This window comes from Neomonachus schauinslandi, chromosome 8, assembly GCF_002201575.2.
Source record: "Neomonachus schauinslandi chromosome 8, ASM220157v2, whole genome shotgun sequence".
NCBI classification, from domain to species: Eukaryota; Metazoa; Chordata; class Mammalia; order Carnivora; family Phocidae; genus Neomonachus; species Neomonachus schauinslandi.
The window spans coordinates 134,127,227-134,148,791 of NC_058410.1; the positions used below are offsets into that span (position 1 = coordinate 134,127,227).

The 21,565-nt window shown below is 48.5% G+C and overlaps 1 protein-coding gene across 4 annotated transcripts in view; it reads left to right on the forward strand.

The window, feature by feature from the left end:
• Positions 1–21,565, forward strand: part of JARID2 (jumonji and AT-rich interaction domain containing 2) — a 253,505-nt gene that overhangs the window by 191,693 nt on the left and 40,247 nt on the right. For all 4 annotated transcript variants that reach the window (XM_021697158.2, XM_021697161.2, XM_021697162.2 and 1 more), the window contains one exon: positions 11,719–11,895. In XM_021697158.2, the coding sequence (XP_021552833.1) occupies positions 11,719–11,895 (177 nt within the window). The remainder of the gene's footprint in view (positions 1–11,718; positions 11,896–21,565) is intronic.

The following is a 21,565-nucleotide window of genomic DNA, read 5'->3' on the forward strand; positions in this document are numbered from 1 at the left end:
GTTAAAGCAGTCTCTGAAAGGGTTAACTTGGCCCTCAGCAGCAGGGTGGTTCAGGTAAATAAAGTTCAGGGGTGGGGGAGCTCCGCTTTTGTGCCTTTGGTCACACGTGGCATCTTAGTGCATTCGAAGCCAGATTTAACCTGGAGCCATGACTCCTATTTACTTTTCTTTAGGGAAAGGCTTCACTGATCTTGTTCCATTAGGATGCCAGAAAATTAGCTGTTGAGAACTGAATTTAGTTAGGAATGTCTTTACTGTGGAGTGGATAGGACTCATTTTTTAGAGCGGGATTTGTGCCATGTGTACCTGTATATGCATTATTTTTTTAAAAATCCCTCTGTGGTTTGGGAGATTGGAGAAGGACCTTGCGGAGAGAGGCATGCTGATTGCTTAGGTAAATGGCATCTAGGGGAAACGTTACCCAGTCCCCGGCTCTAATGGACGTTTCAAGGCTCCTGATAAAAGAGAACCATGTCTGAAGGTCACCACAATTTACTTTGCATTGTCAGATGGAACAAAGGTTTGAATTAAGTGAAGTCCAGGAGGTGTTTAAAGCAATTGTGTAAAAATGCTCTGAGCTTTGGAAATTTATTTCTGTGTTTATGAGCCAGGCAATAAAATAGGTTTTGTTATTTGGTTTTAGCTGATAAACAGGATGGGTTTGACACACAATATTGCACTCTTTTTTTCCTGTAATTTTTTGATCGGAGGCATTAAAAAAAAGTCTGTGTCATCTTTAGCTTTATTTTCTAAAAAATCATGTTTTTGTGAGGTCAGAAATGCTTAACCTGATTGGCTACAAACGCCCCAAATGATAGGTGATTTCTCTGTGGTACCTTCCCAGTCCTGGAAATGGGGTGGATCTGGGGGCATGGGGATGGCGTAGTTGAAAACGTTGTTGCCTGAGCCAATTGAAACTCCTAGTTTGATGTGGACAAGGGTTAAACAGATCCTGCTGTGGTGGTACTTCAGTAATTTTCTTAGTATTTGAAATTAAGAAAAATACAGTGTTCAACTTTTTTTTGGTCAGGAAAGTATTCCATGTTTCTCTAGGGAACGCCAGCAGAAAAGATGGGGCTAGTAGGCAAAATAATAATCCAAAATACCTTCCCCCTGGTCTCCCAGCGACGACCACTGGTAACCACGTCTGTGATGAAAATATTCCCAAGCCTTCCGTGTGTGTGTGTGTATGTGTTATACGTGTGTCCCCCCCCCACCTCCGTGAACCCCACCTCTCTCCCAAAGTCACTGCATTTGATGTTTATTCGTGTAGTCTGGTTTTCTTGCCTAGCAGTATCCCATAAACACCAGTTCCATTTTGTGGGTGCCTCATCACTTAGCAGATTCCTTGTTTGTGCTCAGACGTATTTCTGACTTTCTGGTATCAGCTGCTGCTGACGCACGTCCCCGGTTACGTCTTTGCCTTGCCTCCCCATCTTCTCCAAAGTTGGCAGCCGGGAATGCGACGGTAACGACTATAACATCCTTACACCTGCATTCTAGCGCTTTCTTCTTGGGTTGCGGATTCCAAACCACAGCTTGTCAGACCCCCCCCCCCCCCCGCCACACTCTAGGTTCCGCATAAAGAGCCCTGTCCCCCCATCCGTCTTGGGTGATGGCGGGCGCTGTTAGGGGTAAAAATCAGCCTTTAAAAAGCTCCTTATTTAGAGGAGGAGAGTCTGGTTGCAGAAGTAATGAGTCACATCAAATGGATTATCTATTCACAGCATCCCGAGATCCCAAGACCATTGCCTTCTCCCCACACTTCCATCAGGTAGTTTGAACGAAAACCTTGGGGGGTGGGGTGGGTGGGGAGTCTCCGTGCCATTAATAACACTGGGATTAGTGTATATATGTAAACATACCAGCCAGCCAGTCAGGGTTCAGAAGCCTTAGTGGTTTAAAAAATTTGCTTCCGGGCCCTCAGAGACCTTTCAGTTCGGCTCGGCAAGGGACGCGCTCGCTCTCCTTCCCTATTTAAGATCATGACCTAAAATTTCTAAAGGAACAGAACATGGAGAGAATAGTGCAGCGGGGCTTGAAGTGTTTGCCTGCAGTGTATTTATCTTTAAGTAGCTACTTTGAAGGGGGTCCACATGTCTCCTGCCGGAGGCGTAATTAGTATCTTCGCCTGATCCCCTCCGAGGGGGCCATGTGTCAATAAGCGGCGCCCAGCGGCTGATACTGTTGCTCTGTCACTGTTCTCATTCTTCTTTTTTTTTTTTTTTTTAAGGTTTATTTATTTGACAGAGAGAGACACAGCAAGAGAGGGAACACAAGCGGGGCAGTGGGAGAGGGAGAAGCAGGCTTCCCGCGGAGCAGGGAGCCCGATGCGGGACTCGATCCCAGGACCCTGGGACCATGACCTGAGCCGAAGGCAGACGCCTAATGACTGAGCCACCCAGGCGCCCCTGTTCTCGTTATTCTTAATGAGCTGGGTCTTCCTCCCTTTGTTCTGACTGTGATTATTAACAGATTAAAAAGCTCAGCACAGTAGAGCAGTGGCAGGTTAAATGATTGTCTTACTTACATTTTTTTCTTTATGGGGCACTGCAAACAAGGGGGATTCCCAGAGGGGATTCCTGAAACACACACACACACACACACACTCTCTCTCTCTCTCTCTCTCTTTTGGTTCTCATGACGGTGGGTGCCACAGACCTGCGGATTACAGCGAGCTCTTTGGGGGGTGGGGGGGGGGCGGTATTCTCAGTAAAGGAACAGCACTGCCCGCCTTTGTGCAAAGCAGGGCTTTCTGTTTGGGGATTTGCCTGCCTTTTGTTTCTAGAGTCTTAGAGAATCTTCAGTGATCAGCTGTCATTCAATTGCTAATTAATTCGGCAGGCGTCTGTGGAACCCTTTTTATATGCTAGACACCTAGAAGACAGAGATGAGGAACAGGAAAGCTGAGAGACTCACAGCAAACATGTGGAAGGTGCCAGGGTAGAGGTATGTGTGCACGGCACACAAGCCGGAAGGAAGTGCCTGGGACAGCCGTGCAAAGGAAGGAGCACATGAACTGGCTTTGTGGAAGGGGAGGGGGGCAGGCCCCTGCCGAGGTATGGGTTGGTGTGTTGTTTGGGAGGCCCCAAGTGGATGCAGCGGGGAAGTGAGCTGTGTTGTCCACTCCTGCGGGCCTTGGGCTAGATACTTGGGCCCCACTGGGGTTCTGCAGCTGACAAGGTGATTTACCATGCCCGGGCCATTCAAAAGGTGATCCTGGCTGGCGGCTCGGTGGAAAATGGCTTGAGGCTGCAGAAAGGCCCCCTTCCCTCCACCACCCCAGGTGGGGGTCGGTTATTGAAGCATCCAGGCCCAAGGCCTAGAATCTCCTATCTCTGGCAGGTGACTGAATCTGCAATAAGCCTGTTTCCTCATTTGTAAGATGCGTAGGGGGTGTCTGTGCCGCTCCCCGCCCCCGCCCCTTGCTGCGGGGTCAAACTAAAGCTCCTGGGCATTCAATAGGCCCAGCCAGTGCCCTTGGTGGTCATCCCAGAGATAAGGCAGGATTTGAGATTTAGGAAGGAACCTTCCAAAAGACCAGCAGAATAGCCAAGATTGCAGGTAGCCCGCCTGCCGGGGAGCTGATTCTCTAAAGCCCTTTGCCCTCCTTATTGACAAGGAGAGCATACATAGATAGAGGACTGACTTTGGGTATTGAGGACGATCATTTGTAAGTAGGGCAAATGCAGAAAGCCTGGGGTGGTTTAGAGGTCACAGAATGAAAGGGGATTAACCTGCTAGAAAGCAATTAAGCAATCCTCCGATTGCAAGGAACACTTCAGCGCTAATAATGAACTTCGTTGAGCAAAACGGGAATGCTGTTACATTAGATGGGATCTTTGGGGAGAAAGGCCAATGCCACAGTGGTACACAACTCTTTTTTTTGATGGCTCCTTCTGAGAGGTGTTGCATCTTAATTTTTGAGAGTGGTAGCAGAGAGAAGTAGGATCCAAAATTATACTCTCACCACCTCGAGGGCCAAAGGGGCCACCTTCTCTTTTCTCCAGATAGACCAGCCTTTATATGCTTGGTTTTCCAATTGAGTCTGTGTTATGTGGCTGAGTTCTGCTGGGCAAGCGATTTATTTGCCAGGATAGTTTAACAGGCTAGTTAGGAAGAAATATGAAACCATGGAGTTCTTCAGCGCTGAGGGAGGGGAAGGATGGATCCCTTTTAATTGCTCTGTGACCTTGATCAGTTGTTAAGATTCCAAGACCTTTTGCTCCGAGGACTGACCCTGTTCCAGGCCAACCAGCCTCTGACCAGGCTTTGCCCTCCCTGAAGATAAAGCAGGCTCCCTCTTCCCCCGCCACCTGCGCCTGGCACAGAGTCCGTGGTATTCCTCACAATCGTCTCTGGCCTTCTTAGTTTCTAGAGATCCTGAATTCCATTTAGAGAAGGTAGATGGGGGGTGGGGGTACTTTTAGTCGGGACAATCCTGTTTTGATTGCTGGTGAGCATGTTGCTGGCTGCTGGGGCAGCATTATTCTGAGACCACTAAAGTCCTTGGTATTGGTAACCTTAAAAATAAAACTCAGTTATTTTACCAGCAAAAATGGACTTCTTTGGGGGACAGCAGGAAATTGCAATTTGGGCATACAGACCACAGCATGCCATCTGGCAAACCCAACAAAGAGGAACGTTTTGTGGAGGAGGGAGTCAGGAAGGGGTTATTGTGAGTCAGAGCGCATTGGAGAAAAGTGAAGAGTTCAGGGTGCTGACCATTTCTCAGGGGCTGAGTAGCAGGGGTGGTCGATTTCTTCCAGGAGATGCAGTGTGTCTCTTTCCCTGTTGGGGCCTATAATTGATGACTCTTTCCTGTTGCCCGTTCTTCTGTTGGGGCCTGGCTCCCCTCTCTAGCCTCCCAACTCTAATGCGGTCTCCCTTTATTAATTTTCACAGTATGCGTGTCCCCCAGGCAAGGTGACCCTGCCTTCAGCGTTCGGCGTCTGTTAGGATTTGTGGACGCTTTGCATGATGAAGAGAGCACAGACTTTGGCCATGTTCACAGAGTGGCCTGTGAGCTTGATAAAGCTACTTTCTAACTTGTTTCCACTTCTGAGCTTGATGGGTAGAAGTGAGGTTCAGTGGAGGCCATCCTAGCTGTTCTGTGGTGTGATCGTGTGGTTTTTGAGGAAGAGCCAGAGAGCCCTCGTTGCATTCGACTGGGTGTGTATTTGTGTATGTTTTAAGCCATGGGTATAGATAAGAAACCTGGGAAAGACTGTAAGGGGTGGGTCTTCTCCTCTCTTCCCCGCCCCCCCCCCCATTCTTCTTCTCAACCTGCTTGCCTTCCCCGTTTAGGAAAGCAGATGGGAAATTGCTTTTGCTCCTACCTGTGTGAAGTTACCTGACAGGCTGATGTCATAGTCCTGAGTCTTTGTCACTGAAACCAAGTATTAACCTAATACCGCTCCAGTGAGAGCTAACTTACGGTGCTTTTGCGTACATGACCTTACACCCTTTGGGGTCATCACAGTTGTTACAGCTGAAGACCTCATCCTCACTGTACAGACAAGCAGACGAGTCTCACAACAAAGAAGCACGTGACTGCTGAGCTGACGCTTCCTTCTAGATTTTGGGATTCCATGGAGGGTCTCGTTCAGTGATTTGGATTGGCACATACATAAAGAAGGAGCAGTCCCAGGATGGGGCAGGGATCGCACAGGCAGCTCCTTATCCCATAAGGAATTAGGGGCTGCCTTTGAATTTGGCCTCTGGCCTGGCGGGCTATTCCCCACGACCTCCTGCACGTACCCCTGGTGGTGCCAGAGATGGCTTTAGCTGAGCGTCTTTAAATTTTACCATAATTTTAATTACCTTTCCTTTAGAACAAGTGATACTAATTTTCTCCTGATGTTACGCAGATAAATCATTAAAGGCACGAATGTGGATCACTTTAAAGAAAACACACAGAGAGGCTGGGTATGGCAAATAATCTTAGGGCCCACGGAGGTGGATGAAGTTGGGGAACTCCTTTTGTCAGTTCTTCTTCCCAGGTAAATTATAAAGGCCGACCTGGAAGAGACCAGGAGACCCCGCCGTTGCTGTGTCCTAGCTGTCTCACAGCCTTACAGGGCACTTTGTGCTTCCCTGCGGGGGGGCGGGTGGGTAAGATGAGTATGTGGTACGTCCATAGTTAGGTGAATGACCCAAGGCAGTTGGCAGCTGCATTTTTCTGTGACTCTCCCGTGTCAACGATTGGAGCTTTCTGCTAACTCAGGAAATCCGCAGACAGCTATCCCTCTAGCCCCCAACCTGGCCCCTACCAGTTCACTCTTTTGTTTTAAAATTTCCTCGTAGGATAGTAGGGCCCGACTGCTTTTCATTCTCTTTGTATAACCTGAAAGGCCAATCGTGAAAATGCCAACCCGGTGGGCTGGCTGGGTTTATTAGGTCAAGCTACAGAAGTGGACTCCCCTGCTCAATGACCCGCATGCAGGGAATCCCTGTAGGGTCTTCCCAAAATAGAACAGAGCTATGTTTAGCTTGTTAAGATAAAGAACTGGTTGGGGGAGGGAAGATAATGGGAAGGAGGGCTTGTATGTATGTGTTCATGATTATGATTCATAGAGAAGAATCCAATTTTATAGAAACCACAGCCCAAATTAGAGAAAGCAAGCTTTTGGATTAAAATGATTTCTGTTGTGGTTGTAACATACCACAGTTTGATTTTTGTCCAGATGAAAACATTTGGTTTTCACTTCAGTAAATATTGTGGAGACATTGCCAGCTAATTCTGAAAAGTAATGAAATACGGCTTTGGCAAAGCGCACAGGCATTCTGTACTCCGGATTCCACTTATCTGATCCAAGTTCAGATTTTTTTTTTTCCACATTTGCTAATGCACTTGAATAATCAGAAGAGAAAAATCTGCCTGTGATTTTAGGAGAAAACTGTATACGCTAAATACACTTTTATAATTTACTGGATATAAAAACTCCCTTGCTCCTCCCCAAACACCCCACACGTTCTGTTAAGTCTTTTCGAAACTGTCACCTTTCATTGATTACATCTCTAGAGCTACAGTTTGCAACGGAGACAGGATGTAATTCTGCGTGGTGAGTCAGCCTCGCTCTGTTGTTAATTAACGTCGTGAATGGCACTTGTCCCTTAGCGTGGGGAGACCACCCTGAGAACACTGGGGGAAAGAGCTCAGAATGGGGGGCTGTGAGTCCCCTGGGGGACCCCTCGTTTTCCCAGTCTTCACTGGTGTGCAGCAGGTGGTAGGTGAGTCCTGCTGTGGGAAGGGGAAGATCTCTCTGAGGAAGCTTTTTCATGTTCTGAGACCACACAACCCCCTGTCCCTGGTTTTCCCTTTCCCTGTAGCTCCGTTCCTGTTTTCCTGAGTGCTAGCCCCACAGTGAGCTTTCCCAAAGTCTGCCTCCTTGGCTGTTTGGAGTAAAGAATTTTCCCTAATAAATTGTCTAGAGATGAAGCTTACTTATGTACCAGGATCTATAAGGTGCATACTGTTTTTGGTGAAAACTTTAAAAGCGTATGTGCTCTACTGTTTTCACGTACTAAACACTGATTGAGCTTTTTGTGGCCTCTTCATCAATAATGAATGATTATGTAATACACCCATTCACCCCTTTTAACCTGAGGAATGTGGGGTAGTTTTCACTATCGATAAATAACCCAGATTGCTTTAGGGTTTATAAAATGCCCTTTCCTTCACCTTGTGTGTGTGTGTGTGTGTCTGTGTGTGTGTGTGTGTGTGTGTGTCTGTCTGTCTAGCAGATTCCTCTTCCTCTTAACTAATCTGTAAATTAGATAATCGAGCTTGAATCTAGGCTAAGAAGTGAATGTGCTCTGTGTGAATGCCTTTAACTAGTTGTGGTTCCTTACAGGCTTTTTGCTTCCTTTTATATATTTGAAGTTGTTACATAGTTATTCTCCAGGTATTAGTATATAACAGTGCTTCCCTGTCACCTTGATTATTTTTAGTGTGGCATGAAGTAATGGGATGATTTTACTGGTTTTATCTCTGCGAGAATGAAAGGCAGCTTCTGCTCTTGGCACTTCCCTGGTTTGTCTCGATCTGAATGCTAGCTTTGCCAGCGGACACGCCAGCAGCAGGGGGCTTGGAGGGATTACATACAGTAGCCACCTGGTGACAGAGTACCAGGCCCTGTTGGATTTAATGTTTTCTGCTTGCTTCAGTTGGACTATAAAGTGAGTGAAATGTAAGGGTATGGGAAAAATTCTGGAGGTCTGTTCTTCTGGGGCAGAAGCTAACAGTTCACGAGGCCACTCCTGGTGGACGGGGTTACTGATTGGCAGTAGCTTCATGAACATAGGCTAAAGGACAGTAAGGGCCATACCCAGGAGGAGTCGGGTTGTTTGTAATGAGTGGCACCTGCGAGAGAGGAGAATTGGTACAAGCCGAGGATGTGAGCTCAGGGCATCATCTTGCCTTGGAGTAATTACCTGCCCCCACTCCCAGGTTCATTATTATTGAATATTGAGCCTTTTTCAGCCACTTAACCCTTCTCTCAGAAGTATTCCTTCTCTTTATCATCCTGGCCTCTCCGTTCCCCATCTGGTTTGAGAACCCTTCGTTACCTTTTTTTGATGATGCTCGCCTTTGGGTCCAGACCAGAGGTCAGTGGTCCTGACTAGAAGCTCAGTCGCCTCTTAGTATGAGGGCGCTTATCCCCGTGCCCCCGAACTTAAGGCACATCACCTCCTTCCCGGCCCCGACTGCAGAGCCGGCTCCCCCAGGACTTGGTGGTGTTTGGAGTCTGATTTTGAGAATGCCCCTCAGAGACACCCCATCTCCGTTCTTCACATCTTACCTGTCCCTTGTGTTAGTTAGCCTCTGACTTTCTTCTAGAATACTGGGGAGGTTAGAGCAGTTTACTTGTATTTGGGGAGAAGCTGTTAGAACAGATACATTCAAAAGATTGGTTATTTGCTGCCGTTGTGGAAGAAATTACCCTGTGTGCTTTCTTTTAGGAATATTAACGCTTGGATGCGTCTAGACATTTCCTCCATTTTAGTTCTCTGGAACATAATGTTCACCCCATTCTCAAAATCTTGAGTATGAGGAATGGGATAGTTGCTTTGTGCTGCTTATCCAAGGTCTGAATCTTTAAAAAAAAAAAAAAAATCCTCAACAGATGCTGTTAAATGGAAGTTAACTCTTTGTTTTTCATAGTTGCACCTGGTTTTTTTTAGCAGATTCTCTTTGAAACCTAGACCATTTTTATCAGTCTTACACCACCACGCCCCCCAAAAATATGACTCCCCAGTGGTCTTGGTTGCAGAGTTTTCTACGTTTCCTGTTGGGAAAGGAGACCCAGGAAGGCTGGAAGGCTGGAGGGGCTGGGGTGAATCCCCTACCAGCACATCCCTTCCCCTGCTGACACACACACACACACACACTCTCTCTCTCTCTCTCTCTCCATATCTCCCCTCCCCCCGCCCCGGGCTGGTCCACGAGTCCAAGATCGAGCCCAGGCTCTTCTTTAGAAGAAATCCAACATGGGTAATTTTATCTGGGAGGCACTTGAAGAGGTGTTTCCCTCATTAACTCTCATTTCACAGAAGAGGGAAATCTGATGACCGAGCCCCACACTTCCAAGCGTTGAAGTTCCTTGCTAGGTCTGTCCGACAACACGTAACGTGTTGCCTTCTGTCATGGTCTATGCCAGGATGAGTTGGAGCCTGTGGTGAAATGTCTGTGTCTGTCCGTCTGCCTCATGAGTGCTAAAATACAGTTTGCCCTGATTTTTCTAAAATACATACAGTTAGATTTGGGAATGAAAGATCCAGCAGGATTGGTCATTGGACTGAGGATGGAGGCATGTGCCCTGTGCCCACCTGTGAATGGAGAATCCTAACTGCGGGTTCCAAGTTGGGAACTGGGAAGGGTGCTGGTCCCCTCTTCCTAGTCACTCTTGTACTAATCCTAAAACCACTTTAGAACACGTATAGATAGGTTGTTCCAGGGGAAATAGGGCTAGCCATTTTTTTTTTTTAAGATTTTATTTATTTATTTGAGAGAGAGAATGAGAGAGAAAGAGAGCACAAGAGGGGGGAGAGGGAGAAGCAGACTTCCTGCTAAGCAGGGAGCCCAATGCGGGACTCGATCCCGGGACTCCAGGATCATGACCTGAGCCGAAGGCGGTCGCTTAACCAACTGAGCCACCCAGGCGCCCAGGGCTAGCCATTTTCTTTTTTCCTTTTTTTCTTCATCTGTAGCTCCTGGTTTATAAGAACCTTCCTTCCATTGAAAACCTGCTTCTGATTGGAAATGATCAAAGGGGAGGAAATGAGCAAGGGTAATGGCTTTTCAGACCATAGCCAAGTCTGTTCTGCCACGTACATCCCTTTGGAGTTTCATTTCTACCCAGTGGTGTGACCCACCTAACTTTTGGGGTTTTTAAAATGCAGTAGAAGGAAGGAAGAATAGAGGAAGCAGGGGGCTTGGAGGTGTCTGTGTGGTCTTTGCATTTCTGCAAGATGGGTATTGGGATTACCACTTCTCCCTGATGTTGCCCATTTATTTCCATAACCTTGTTGGATCATGTGGCTTGGCAGCCCGACAGGGATGATTTTAACCTTTGTGTCTGAAGTTCGAGATCTCCATTGGGAGGGAGAACAGATTGGTCACCTGTGTAATCGTTGATACACTGGAGTGTTAGCTCATTCACCAGAAAGCAGGCGAGAAAAGGAATGATATTTCATGCTTAATAGTTCTTCTGCTACTTGGTGGTAGCTCTCCCCAAAATACTTCACGGTTAAGAAGCTTGAAGTTGTGGCCGGAAATTAATTTGGGGGATTTTCTTTGGATTTTAAGCAGCCTCTGGTCCTAAAGAATAAACCATGAGTTGAGGGATCTTCTAAATTGTCATTGTCTGATAAAGAAGAACTATATTGTGTTTCTTTGTAATACTGAGCTTATCTTCTGGTGTTACTGCTTTATCTTAAATTCAGAAATGAAAACATGAGCAGAAGGTTAAGGTGTAAAAGGAGTGAGGGGTGTGGGTTAGTTTAGTCTTGTGCTGGAATTTATTTTAGTAATTATACGTGCTACTAACCTGATCATAATATCGAAGTAGCTTCCAAATATATTGTGATTTGGGGGAATCCATGTCTGTGCTCGCTTTGGCAGCACATATACTAAAAATGGGGGAATCCATGTCTGTCATTCATCTCTTTGTGAATACAAGACCAACGTTACCTTATATCTGGAAGTGTCATATTCCTGTTATTACTGCTTGGTTTGTCTTCCATATTTAAATTCATTTCCTTAAATTCATGTCAAGTCTAGTAAGTTAAATGCATAACCCAGAATAGTTTCTTTCTCTCCTCCTCGACGTTGTAACTAGTTGTCTTTAATTTTACTGATTCCCGCCTGCCCCACCCCTTTGCTCAATTCAGTTCTTGGTGGTTGTCATCCCCCCCGCCCCCCCGACTATTCATATGAGATTTAAAATTTTTGATTTGTTGTTTTTGGTGAATGGCATCATCCCCCTACTGGGGGGGGGGGTTTGCTTGAAATCCGTTGAAAGGACACAAATGGAGTTTTATTTCCTGGGGGATATTTGAAAAATAAAAGTGGCAGTAGAAATGAACAGCTTTGTTTTATCTGCTCGGGCAGATTTAGGTTCGTCCCTTAATAAATGTCTCCCTGTGTAGCGCCCCTTTGGAAGGGGCGAGGGCCAAGGCCTGTGGTGATGAGCCCTCTTCGTTCAAACCCCCCAGGTTCTCCTGCGCTGCCCAACAGCATGGTGTATTTCGGAAGCTCTCAGGACGAGGAGGATGTCGAGGAGGAAGACGATGAGACGGAAGACGTCAAAGCAGCCGCCAATAATGCTTCATCTTCATGCCAGTCAACCCCCAGGAAAGGAAAAACCCACAAGCATGTTCACAACGGGCATGGTAGGTCCACTCTCGATTTGGGGTAGAAAATGCTGGAATCCACAGCTCTGGCCGAGAGAGCTGCTGTAGGTCATCTGTCGAGGTAGAAGATGAAGATGAAGGCTGCATAGCTTTTGGGTGGCAGAGCTAGTTCTGGGGACTTCTCTAGGTGTTGGGCATTTGCAGGGCAAAGAGGTGGGTGCAGCCCAGTGTGTTCTAGATGAACAGATTGTTAAGGCACGGGTATGGATATTCTTGCGTGGTGGAGGCGATGATCAGTCCCGAGTGAGCTGCAGATAATGGGATTCGGAAGAGGAAGAGATGATCTCTAAACAGGGATGGGCCAAGAAGATCTCGTGAAAAATCTTTTGTGATCAGCTTACAATTATTGTGATTTTAGCAGATGAGGTCATGTAGAAAGAAAACCGTTGAGCATGTGGAATCAAGTAAATTCACCTATATTATGAACCAGACTGATTGTTTTTTTTTCCCCCCTTGAGGGCAGTGTGTGGGAGGAGGACAAGAGTGGATATCAGGGCGCCTGGGTGGCTCAGTTGTTAAGCGTCTGCCTTCGGCTCAGGTGATGATCCCAGGGTCCTGGGATCAAGCCCTGCATCGGGCTCCCTGCTCCGCGGGCAGCCTGCTTCTCCCTCTCCCACTCCCCCCTGCTTGTGTTCCCTCTCTCGCGCTGTCTCTCTCTGTCAAATAAATAAATAAAATCTTTAAAAAAAAAAAAAAAGAGTGGATATCAGTGAGGAACCAGCTTTTAAGTGAGTTGGCCGTGGGAAGTGCAAGAAGTGTTGTAATTGGAGTTGTGCTCTGTAAAGATGGAGTTGGCATTGGTTGTGAGGATTGCATGAAAGGAAGGGACCCGAGGGCGGGGGGGGCGCCTCAGAAGGCTGGAATTGTGGATGGTCACCTGGCCAGAGGTAACCAGGGATGGAGCGTTCCTCGAGGCACTGAGGGGGTGGGGTAAGAACTGTGGCAGGGGCAGGGTTGGGAGGAGGACTTGGACCAACCGGGAAGGTAGGCAAGAAAAATAGGCTAGGAGAGGCAGAGAGTCAGGCCCGGAGTCAGGCACGGAGGATGGGGGTGGGGAGGTATTCCGGCCCATTTCCTGTTGCGCCCCTACCAGGATGCTAGGCGTCCTGTTCCATTCAGGGCTCAGAGACCCTGTGAGCTAGCCAGCCCCTGTCTGTCTGTCAGTGATTGAGGCAAAGGCAGATTTCTCTTTTTTCCTCTCCATGGCTTTGCACAGAGCTACCGTTGTCTTTCTGGACCCCTTCAGTAGAGGCTCGGGTCCAGCACAGGCTAGATGTGATGGGGACGTGCCTGGTTTTCACCATTGTTGAGCATTTCTGCCTTGTCACTGTAACGATTATTTGTCCTGCTTCTTGATTAGGACTGTGTTTAAGAGGCATGCAGACATAGTGGAGGGATGCAACCCTCTTTTTAAGAACTTAGAGTTGGGGCGAGGGGGTTAATACTCTCCCAGTGCAGACTACAAAATGCTGACTTGATTTTAAACCTCAGAGGAACGAGGTTGCCCCCTGCAGCTGTGGTCCTCAGGAAGTCTTGACAGTTGGAAGAGAGCTCTGTATAGGAGTCGGAATACGGATGTTGGCAGAGAGCTGAACTTGCCGTGGACGTTCATGACCTGTGGTGCGTGGCCTGGTTGTGGGACGGTTGTCCCAACTGTGTGTGTGTGTGTGGGGAAGGGAGGGACGGGGTTGTTCTTCAGGGTGCCTGGGAGTGACCGAATGGAGTTGGTAACATGCCCTGCTGGGCAGGAGGAACAGTTCCAGTGTGGAGAATGGGAAACGGTTGATGATTTTAGATGTGGAAATGAGATAAAATAGATCAAGTTCAGAATGATGCCTCCAGCCGCTGAGCTGTCTGAAATGGAAAGAGGTGACGAGCGTCCAAGGAGCCCAGCCAGGAAATCACCTCTGGGGGGGGCTGGACGTGGGAGCAGAGCGTGGTCCACGTGAGCACAAGGGCGATTTGAAGCAAAGCTGAGCAGGTTTTCACTGCTGCCTGGAGAGCCAAGGCTGGAGGTAATAGAACAGGAATTAAGAAGGGAGGTGATTTGGGGGTAGTTAAGAACTTTATTATCTGCTGAGTTTGCAGGGATGGTGAGAGACAGAACTCCAGAGAACAGACTGGGAATTTATCATCCTGGAGCTGCTCACTGATGCAGCCAGAAGGGGTGAGCTTTCTGAGGTAGAATGAAGCCGCAAAGCAGACTTGTGGGGATTTTTTTGTTTGTTTGAATTCTTGAGGAGGTGTTTTCTAGTTGCGCTTTTGGTTTAATAGGAGTCGAGAGTAAATGAACAAAACATGAAATTAAACTCCTCTCAGTTGGTCTCTGTGTCCATGGGATAGAAATATATTTCATTAGGATAGCATCAGAATGGTTCCTTGATATAATTTTTCATTGTCTCACTGTGTGGGGTGGGTGAATTTATCAGTCTTTTAGGGTTTCTGGACCCAATTCCAGCATGGGGGTGAGTGCCCCCCTTTCCCCCACAATACCTAGCAATTCTGGGTCACCAGCAGGGTTCTGAGAATTTAACTGCATTCCAACACTACCTGCATGGAGATCGCATCGGATTCCACAGGTTAAGGGCTCAGTCCTGTAAGACTGCTCCTCATCCCCCACCTCAGATGAATCACCTGTTACATGGGCTTCTGACGCACCAGCTACACATTGCAGGTTCCAACAACCTCTCCCCCTCAGGTTTGATTAACTTGTTAGAGTGGCTCACAGAACTCAGGGAGACACTTTCCTTCACTAGTTTGGTAAAGGATAAGATAAAGGATACAGATCAGCAGCCCTATGGAGAGATCTGGAGGGTGAGGTATGGGGAAAGGGCATTGGAGCTCCATGCCCGCCTGCTCTCTGCATCTCTGTAGGTCTTCCAGCCCAGAAGCTCTTAGAACCCCGTCATTTTGGGGTCTTTATGCAGGTGTCATTACATAGGATTGACCAAGTCATTGACCCTGGCGTCTGGCAGACACCCACACACAAGGACAGATCACCTGATTCTCCCTCCAGAACCTCTTACCTTCCCAGAGGTCAGGGGCGGGGGTGGGCTGAGAGTTCCAGTCCATTGCTTCCATGGTTGGTTCTGCTGGCAACCAGCCCCCATCTTTAGGTACTTCCCAAAGGGTCCCTTCACTAAAATAATAAAAGATCTCTGTATCACTCTTGGCGCTTTGGAAATTCCAGGGCTTGGGGAGATGTGAGCCAGGAATCGTGGACCAAATACATATTGTTTGTTTTTTGTTTAAGATTTTGTTTATTTGTGAGAGAAGACAGCATGAGTGGGGGAAGGGGCAGCAGGAGAGGATATCCAAATAGACTCTGAGTGTGGAGCCAGACATGGGGCTCGATCTCACGACCCTGAGATCAGGACCTGAGCTGAAACCAAGAGTCGGATGCTCATCCGACTGAGCCACCCAGGAGCCCCTCAAATCCATATCTTAATGACCAAATACATATTTCTTATAAATCAGACTATGACAGTCCAATCACGTGGATCTGGCGAATTAGTCCCATGTCTGCTTTTGCATGTGTGGTTGGGTCCCCACCTCCTACTTTTCAGCTTGTTTGAACTTGCTGGTTCACTAGGCAGTCTTCTCATTGATCCGCCTTCCAGTGTCCAGAGTTACCCTCCTTCACTGTGTGTGGGGCTCAGTCTCTTTAATTCTCTTTTCACCTGAGCTGCAGAGTGGTGAAGGGGCAGCCGCTGTCTGGTGTCATGTTACGAAGTTTCATGAAGGGTGGGGGTGAGGGAATTGGCTGACCCTCCCTCCCTATCTGAGGGGAGAGGGTAACAGTTTTGCACTGACCACGGTCACTGCCATTAGGAGTCAAGGAAGATGTGTCTGTATCTACAGGTGCACATCCCTGCACGGATACACACAGGGAGACTTCTAATTGTTTAAAATGTCAGGAGATTTTACCGTTTTAAATAGTTAACGTGTGAGTGAAAATGATATTGTGGCATCTGTAAAAGGGTTTTAAGTGCTCACTTTGGGGATTCACTTGTTGAAATATTCTGGGGTTCTTTTTGTAGGGTCGTGAATTTTAGGGCTCTTGGATAGGGGCGGTGGGGGGACAGTGTGTGTCATTAGATGTACTGTGGGGTGCCTGAGCTGAGGACCCACATGCCCCTCTCACTGTCTTTTCTGCTTTTCTGTTCTTGTACATGCTCCTCTCTTCCTCCCCGACTGTGCTGGCTTCTCTGGGGGATACAGTGCAAGGTAAAGGGGAACAAGGAGCATGCCCAAACCCACTGGGCTTCATCAGAGCGCTGACTCTACCCTTACTTAAAGCCACTTCCCAAGCTTTCCTTGATGAGGCTTGTAGAAACCAAAAGTTGCAAGGCCCTCAAATCACACCTTCACACAAAAAATGCTGTCCTAGTTGATCTTCCCAAAATGCAAATATGATCACAGAATACCCTTTGCCAAGGAAAGTGCTTTACTTCAGGAAGGAGAGGGGCAGGGAGAGAAAGAACACCCCACTCTCCGCATTAGAGGACTCCCGGACATGGGATCTCAGGTTATATTATATTTTCTTTCCATGTGACCTTACAAAAGATTTGGTACTCAGATGTCCGAAAAGGGAAAACAAATTCACAGAGCCTGGTGAACATACACTAGAAACTACAAACACCGCTTTTCATAGAGTCCAAACACTCGAGTATCTTGGCTGCTTGTTCCCTAGGCCCCTTCCTATCGTGGATGTTTGAACGTGGGTGTGAGGAAGGGTTATCGAAGTCGTAGGACAGAGGGCCACACCAGGAGTGACAGGAAGAGAGTGAGAAACACACAGTGATGGGGGGAGGGCACCCATGAACCAGACATTAAGCCTGTGTGCTCGGGAAAACACGCATTTTGAGGGATGGAGTATGACAGCTTAGAGGCAAAAATAAAAAGAGACCCTTTAAGGGACTGCTGCCTTTGACCTTTTGTGTTGATGAAACCAGGAGATGCGGCAGGAAGAGAGCTGAGCACAGTGCTTCCAAGCCTGGGCTTCGGACTCTGACCCGCCCGGCTCTCATGTCCGCCCGTCCTCTGGCCACGGTTGATAACTGCCTCAGAGCAAGTGTCTTACTATTTCTGAGCCTCAGGCTCCTCATCCAGAAGGTGGGCACGAAGCGAAAGGTCTGGAGGCTCTCTGTTAGTTGCATATGTAGAAATGGTCCTAGTTAGAGGGTGATTTCTCTAACTTGTTTTGGTAGATGGTCTGACACCCGCTTTTTTGTGTGAAGGTGTGATTTGAGGGCTGTTTTCCACGCATGACAATAAGAACACAAGACTTTTTGGGGGCGCCCAGGTGGCTCAGTTGATTAAGCGTCTGCCTTCGGCTCAGGTCATGATCGCGGGCTCCTGGGATCGAGCCCCACGTCGGGCTCCCGGGATCGAGCCCCACGTCGGGCTCCCTGCTCTGTGGGGGGGCCTGCTTCTCCCTCTCCCTCTGCAGCTCCCCCTGCTCTGGTGCGCAGGTGGCCTCTCTCTCTCTCTAATACATGAATAAAATTTTCTAAAAAAACCCAAAACACTAGAGTTTTCAGGACGTGTTTGCCTACATTATCTCTCGATTCTGTCTCCTGTACAAGAGTCACTGTGAAGGGGTCGGGGCAGGTGGTGGTCTTGCTTATGGTGGGGGACATGGAGGATCTGAGCTCTTAGGCCCATCACCGAAGGTGACAGGCAGGTTGCAGCCAAGAGTCAAGGTTTTGGGAACCCGCTAGCCCCGCACAGGATTCTGCGTCTGCGGGAGAGGGTGGATGAACACTGGGTTTTGTGAGGGGCAGTCTGTGCTGTGGTGGTGGAGTTAGCGTCTAAAAGCCGGCTGCCCCAGCCATTGCCTGCGGTGTAAGGGTCCGCTTGGGTCTCCGCTTGCGCTGTTGCCCGCCTGGCCTTCATGTGCTTGGCCGCCGAATAATGAAAACATACAGGATGGCAGTGCTTCTCTGCGAGGCCAGGGGAAAGGAGGGCGTTGAAGCCAGCTCAGAAACGTCCCCGCCGTTAACAGTGCTCCTCCAACTTCAGGTGACCCAGAGAGAGGAGTGGTTTTGTTGAAAAAAGAGAAGTCCGAAGGGCCCATAATGTTAAAAAAAAAAGGGGGGGGGGCGAGGGGAGTCCTCTTTGGAGAAGGCCAGTTTCAACCAGAATTGCAGAGGAACGCGGGGCTCTCGTTACCTGGTTAGGTGAGCTGCCTCACCCTGTCTGATCTGTAGCCTCTGGTCTAAAAGGAGGCAGGTGATAAGGAAACAAACCTCTGCCGGCAGTTGATTAAAGCAAGTCCCAGTGATGATTGGGAGTCAGGCCCCAGGCAGGATCCTGGAAGTGAGGATACTCCTGCAGGCATGATTTTCCACAGTAGAGAAAGGAGCCCTCGGTCCTTGAAGCTCATCACCCAGAAGTGATACAAGTAAAATGTAGTGATCTTTGGAAATGGAATAAACAGCATTGCACAACTTACCCAGCCATTTCTAGATAACTGGAATTATAATACCAGCTTGCCCATCACATGTTTGTTCTGGGTTTTGTTTTGTTTTGTTTTGTCCAGTTCCTACAAAGGTCCTTATCAGCATCAAAAATAGTCACCAGGAGCTCCGTGTCGTGCCTCTTGTAAAGCTCTGCATGGGCTGTGTGTTCCTGGGGTAGGCGTGTGACTTCTCTGATTCCTGATTTCCTCTTCCATGAAACGAGCAGGATAGAGTAGCTTAGCATTCGTTTGTTCATTTCTGCGCAAAGAACAATTTACCGCACGTGTCTTGTGGACGGGACTAGCCACCAGTGGGATCTCTTACAGTGGCCGATGGGCATTGCTGTGTGTGCCAGCCAAAGGACTTTTCCAAGATCCCCTGTTGAGCCAGGTGAAGATCCCTAACTAAACTTCGGACCTGGGCGAGGGCATCCTTATCGTGTGGTCAGGTCTGCAGAACCGTTGATCATTTTCACACGAGAGCACAGAGAGCAAGCTGCTTTCTTGTGGTTCCTAGTCTTGACGTGGTGCTTCTCCCTACTTTGTGTGCCGGGGACATGCACGTGTGTGGGGACGGCCGGCAACATCTGTATCCTCCCCTGGGACGGTAACCCTCCCTGAAATGCGGGGACGTTAATGTGCGGAAAACAAAATGTGGAACGTGAGCACTTTAGTATTGGGGTAGCTTGGCCAAAAGCCCTGATGAGGCCGCGTGTCCAGGAGAACCGTTGTATTTGGGCGGTTTTAGCTCAAAGAAACCAGGAAGCAGACTGCTGATGGTGTCCTGCTTTAACTTGTTTCTCCCCATAATTTGGACCCTCCCTCCCTTCCTCCCCGAGTGAAGCAGAAGGGGTTCCCTATGGAGCAGGCTGCTGTGTAAGGGTCAGGGTGTGTGGCTCAGGGTGTGGAGGCAAGGCGCGGCGAGTGACCCCACGGAAGGTCCCTGGGCTCTCCCCGCGACACCGGGCTGCCGTCAGTGTCCGATTGGGCCTGCCTGTGACCGCACTCCTCCTCCATGGGCACACAGCCCTGCGCCCAGCCACCTCCTGCGAGGGCCCAATGTCCCCAGGCAGATGTTTCGTTTTGTAGACATGCCCCCGGACTCTGATGTTCTCATTTCCAGTCCGCTGAGCATCCTTATGGAAATGCATTTGTTTATGAAAATGCATAATCTGATGTGACGTGGACCGCGTCACGTGCATCTGCAGCCCGGGGGTCACGCTCCAGGGTCACAGTAATGACGCCTCCAGCGGCTCCTACCCCAGAGTTTCCAGAACACTCTTCCATCTCCAGGACCTCATATGATCCAAACAAGAGCGCCCTTAAGTAATCCCTATTTGGAAGCAGAACAACACCATCAAAACACGCTCTGGGGATTATTGATGTTACAAGTTGATACTTGAAATGGCTTCGTTTTTGAAAAGTTCTCCTAACTGGTTGGTTCTCTTCCAGTGGGGTGAGTGCGGTAGGCTTAGAGGCATGAATACATTCATTTGGTATGAATTTGCCGTTGGTTTTCCTCAGCCTTGCCGCTGTGGCCAGGCGTCCCTCATCCTCTGCAGAGGGGAACGTGGGGAGAGTCCGTGTTTGCATCAGCCCCGTATGGTCGATTTTTCACAGGGTTTTTTGCACTTTTGAAAAACGGGAGGAACTGCGCAGAGCGTCCTTCCTTTTCATGTTCATCTCTTTCTGAAGAGGGACATTTCTCAGAAGATGTTTTAAACAACGTGTCATTGGACTCCCAGCTGGAAAGATTTAATTGCTTTTGGATTCACACCGGGGGCCTGTTGTGCGAGGGCCAGAACACAGTCATTTGGATGAGTTTACCAGAGTTCTGCCTTGGAGGTGCACCCCGCTTGATCTGTGTGTGCGCAGGGCAGGGCGGGGGTCTCACCGCAGCCATGGGAAGCCGGGAGATGCTCTCTCCAGCCCACAGATGCTTCTTCCTTCGTGGGGTCTCCTCTTCACCTTTTTCTCACCTCTGGCAGCTTCATTTTTTTGTTTTGTTTTGTTTTTCCCCTCTTGAGGCAAGTGAATTTTCCCAAAAGTAGGACTGTGGGCTGGGAGTATGTTTTTGAAAAGAAGTAGTACATGTAATGTTGGGTCAGGAGATCTGTTGGCTCGCCGTCCTCCACTTCTGTATTTGGGGCCACTTGGTGTAGTAATTTGCAAGCACCACACGGGCTCTTGTCTTCCCCATGATGGTTGCAACCTTTTCTTTGTTCTTGTTTTCTTATCCCTAAAGAAGAACAGGAGTGCGGGGCGCCTGGGTGGCTCCGTTGGTAAAGCGTCTGCCTTCAGCTCAGGTCATGATCCCAGAGTCCTGGGATCAAGTCCCGCATCGGGCTCCCTGCTCAGTGGGGAGTCTGCTTCTCCCTCTCTCTGCTTCTTCCCCTGCTTGTGCTCTTTGTCAAATCAATAAATAAAATCTTAACAACAACAACGGAAGAATTGGGTACCCTTTTCAAAGATTTTATGAGCGTGCATGTGTCTGTGTGGCTGGTACAAAGTGCAGTATTCCACGCAGGGCCTTAGGGGACCCCCGCCCACACACACACGCTTAGGACGGTGGGCTGACCCCTCTTCTAATTCAGTGTGGGGATGTCTCTTCCTGGTCATGGTAGAGCCGCTCCGCTCCGGGCTGAGGGGCTTACACAGATTTCAGTGACAGTCGATTGGGACCGGCTTCTGGTTCGGATGCCTTCCTAATCAGCTGTCCGTGGGCCAGTTACTTAAACGCCCGAAACCTCCCTTTCCCCCATTTGTAAACAGCTGATAACAAGTGGCTTTTTCAGTTGGGGTCGGAGAGGGGAGGTTGTGAAGTGGCTGCCGATGGGCACGTAGTGTTTCATCTTGGGGCGATGAAAACATTTTAAACTTGAATTGTGGCCATGGGTCGCGTGGCTCTGAATATGCAAAGATCCACGCGATTGGTAGGTACGCTTCAAATGGGCAAATTACACGACGTGTGAATTATAGCTTATTAAAGATAAAAATCTGTTAGGGCTGAGTGACAGATGCCCTTAGCGCTGTGCCTGACGTTTTTCTTAAAAAGTGGATGCTGGCTGCTGTCCTCTAACTGGAGTCACACCCCATGACGCTTCTAAAGAATTAGAACACCCTGCAGTTCTGAAAAAAGGAATATATTCTATTAGATTTTCAGAGCCTTTAATCAGTTTTGTTGTC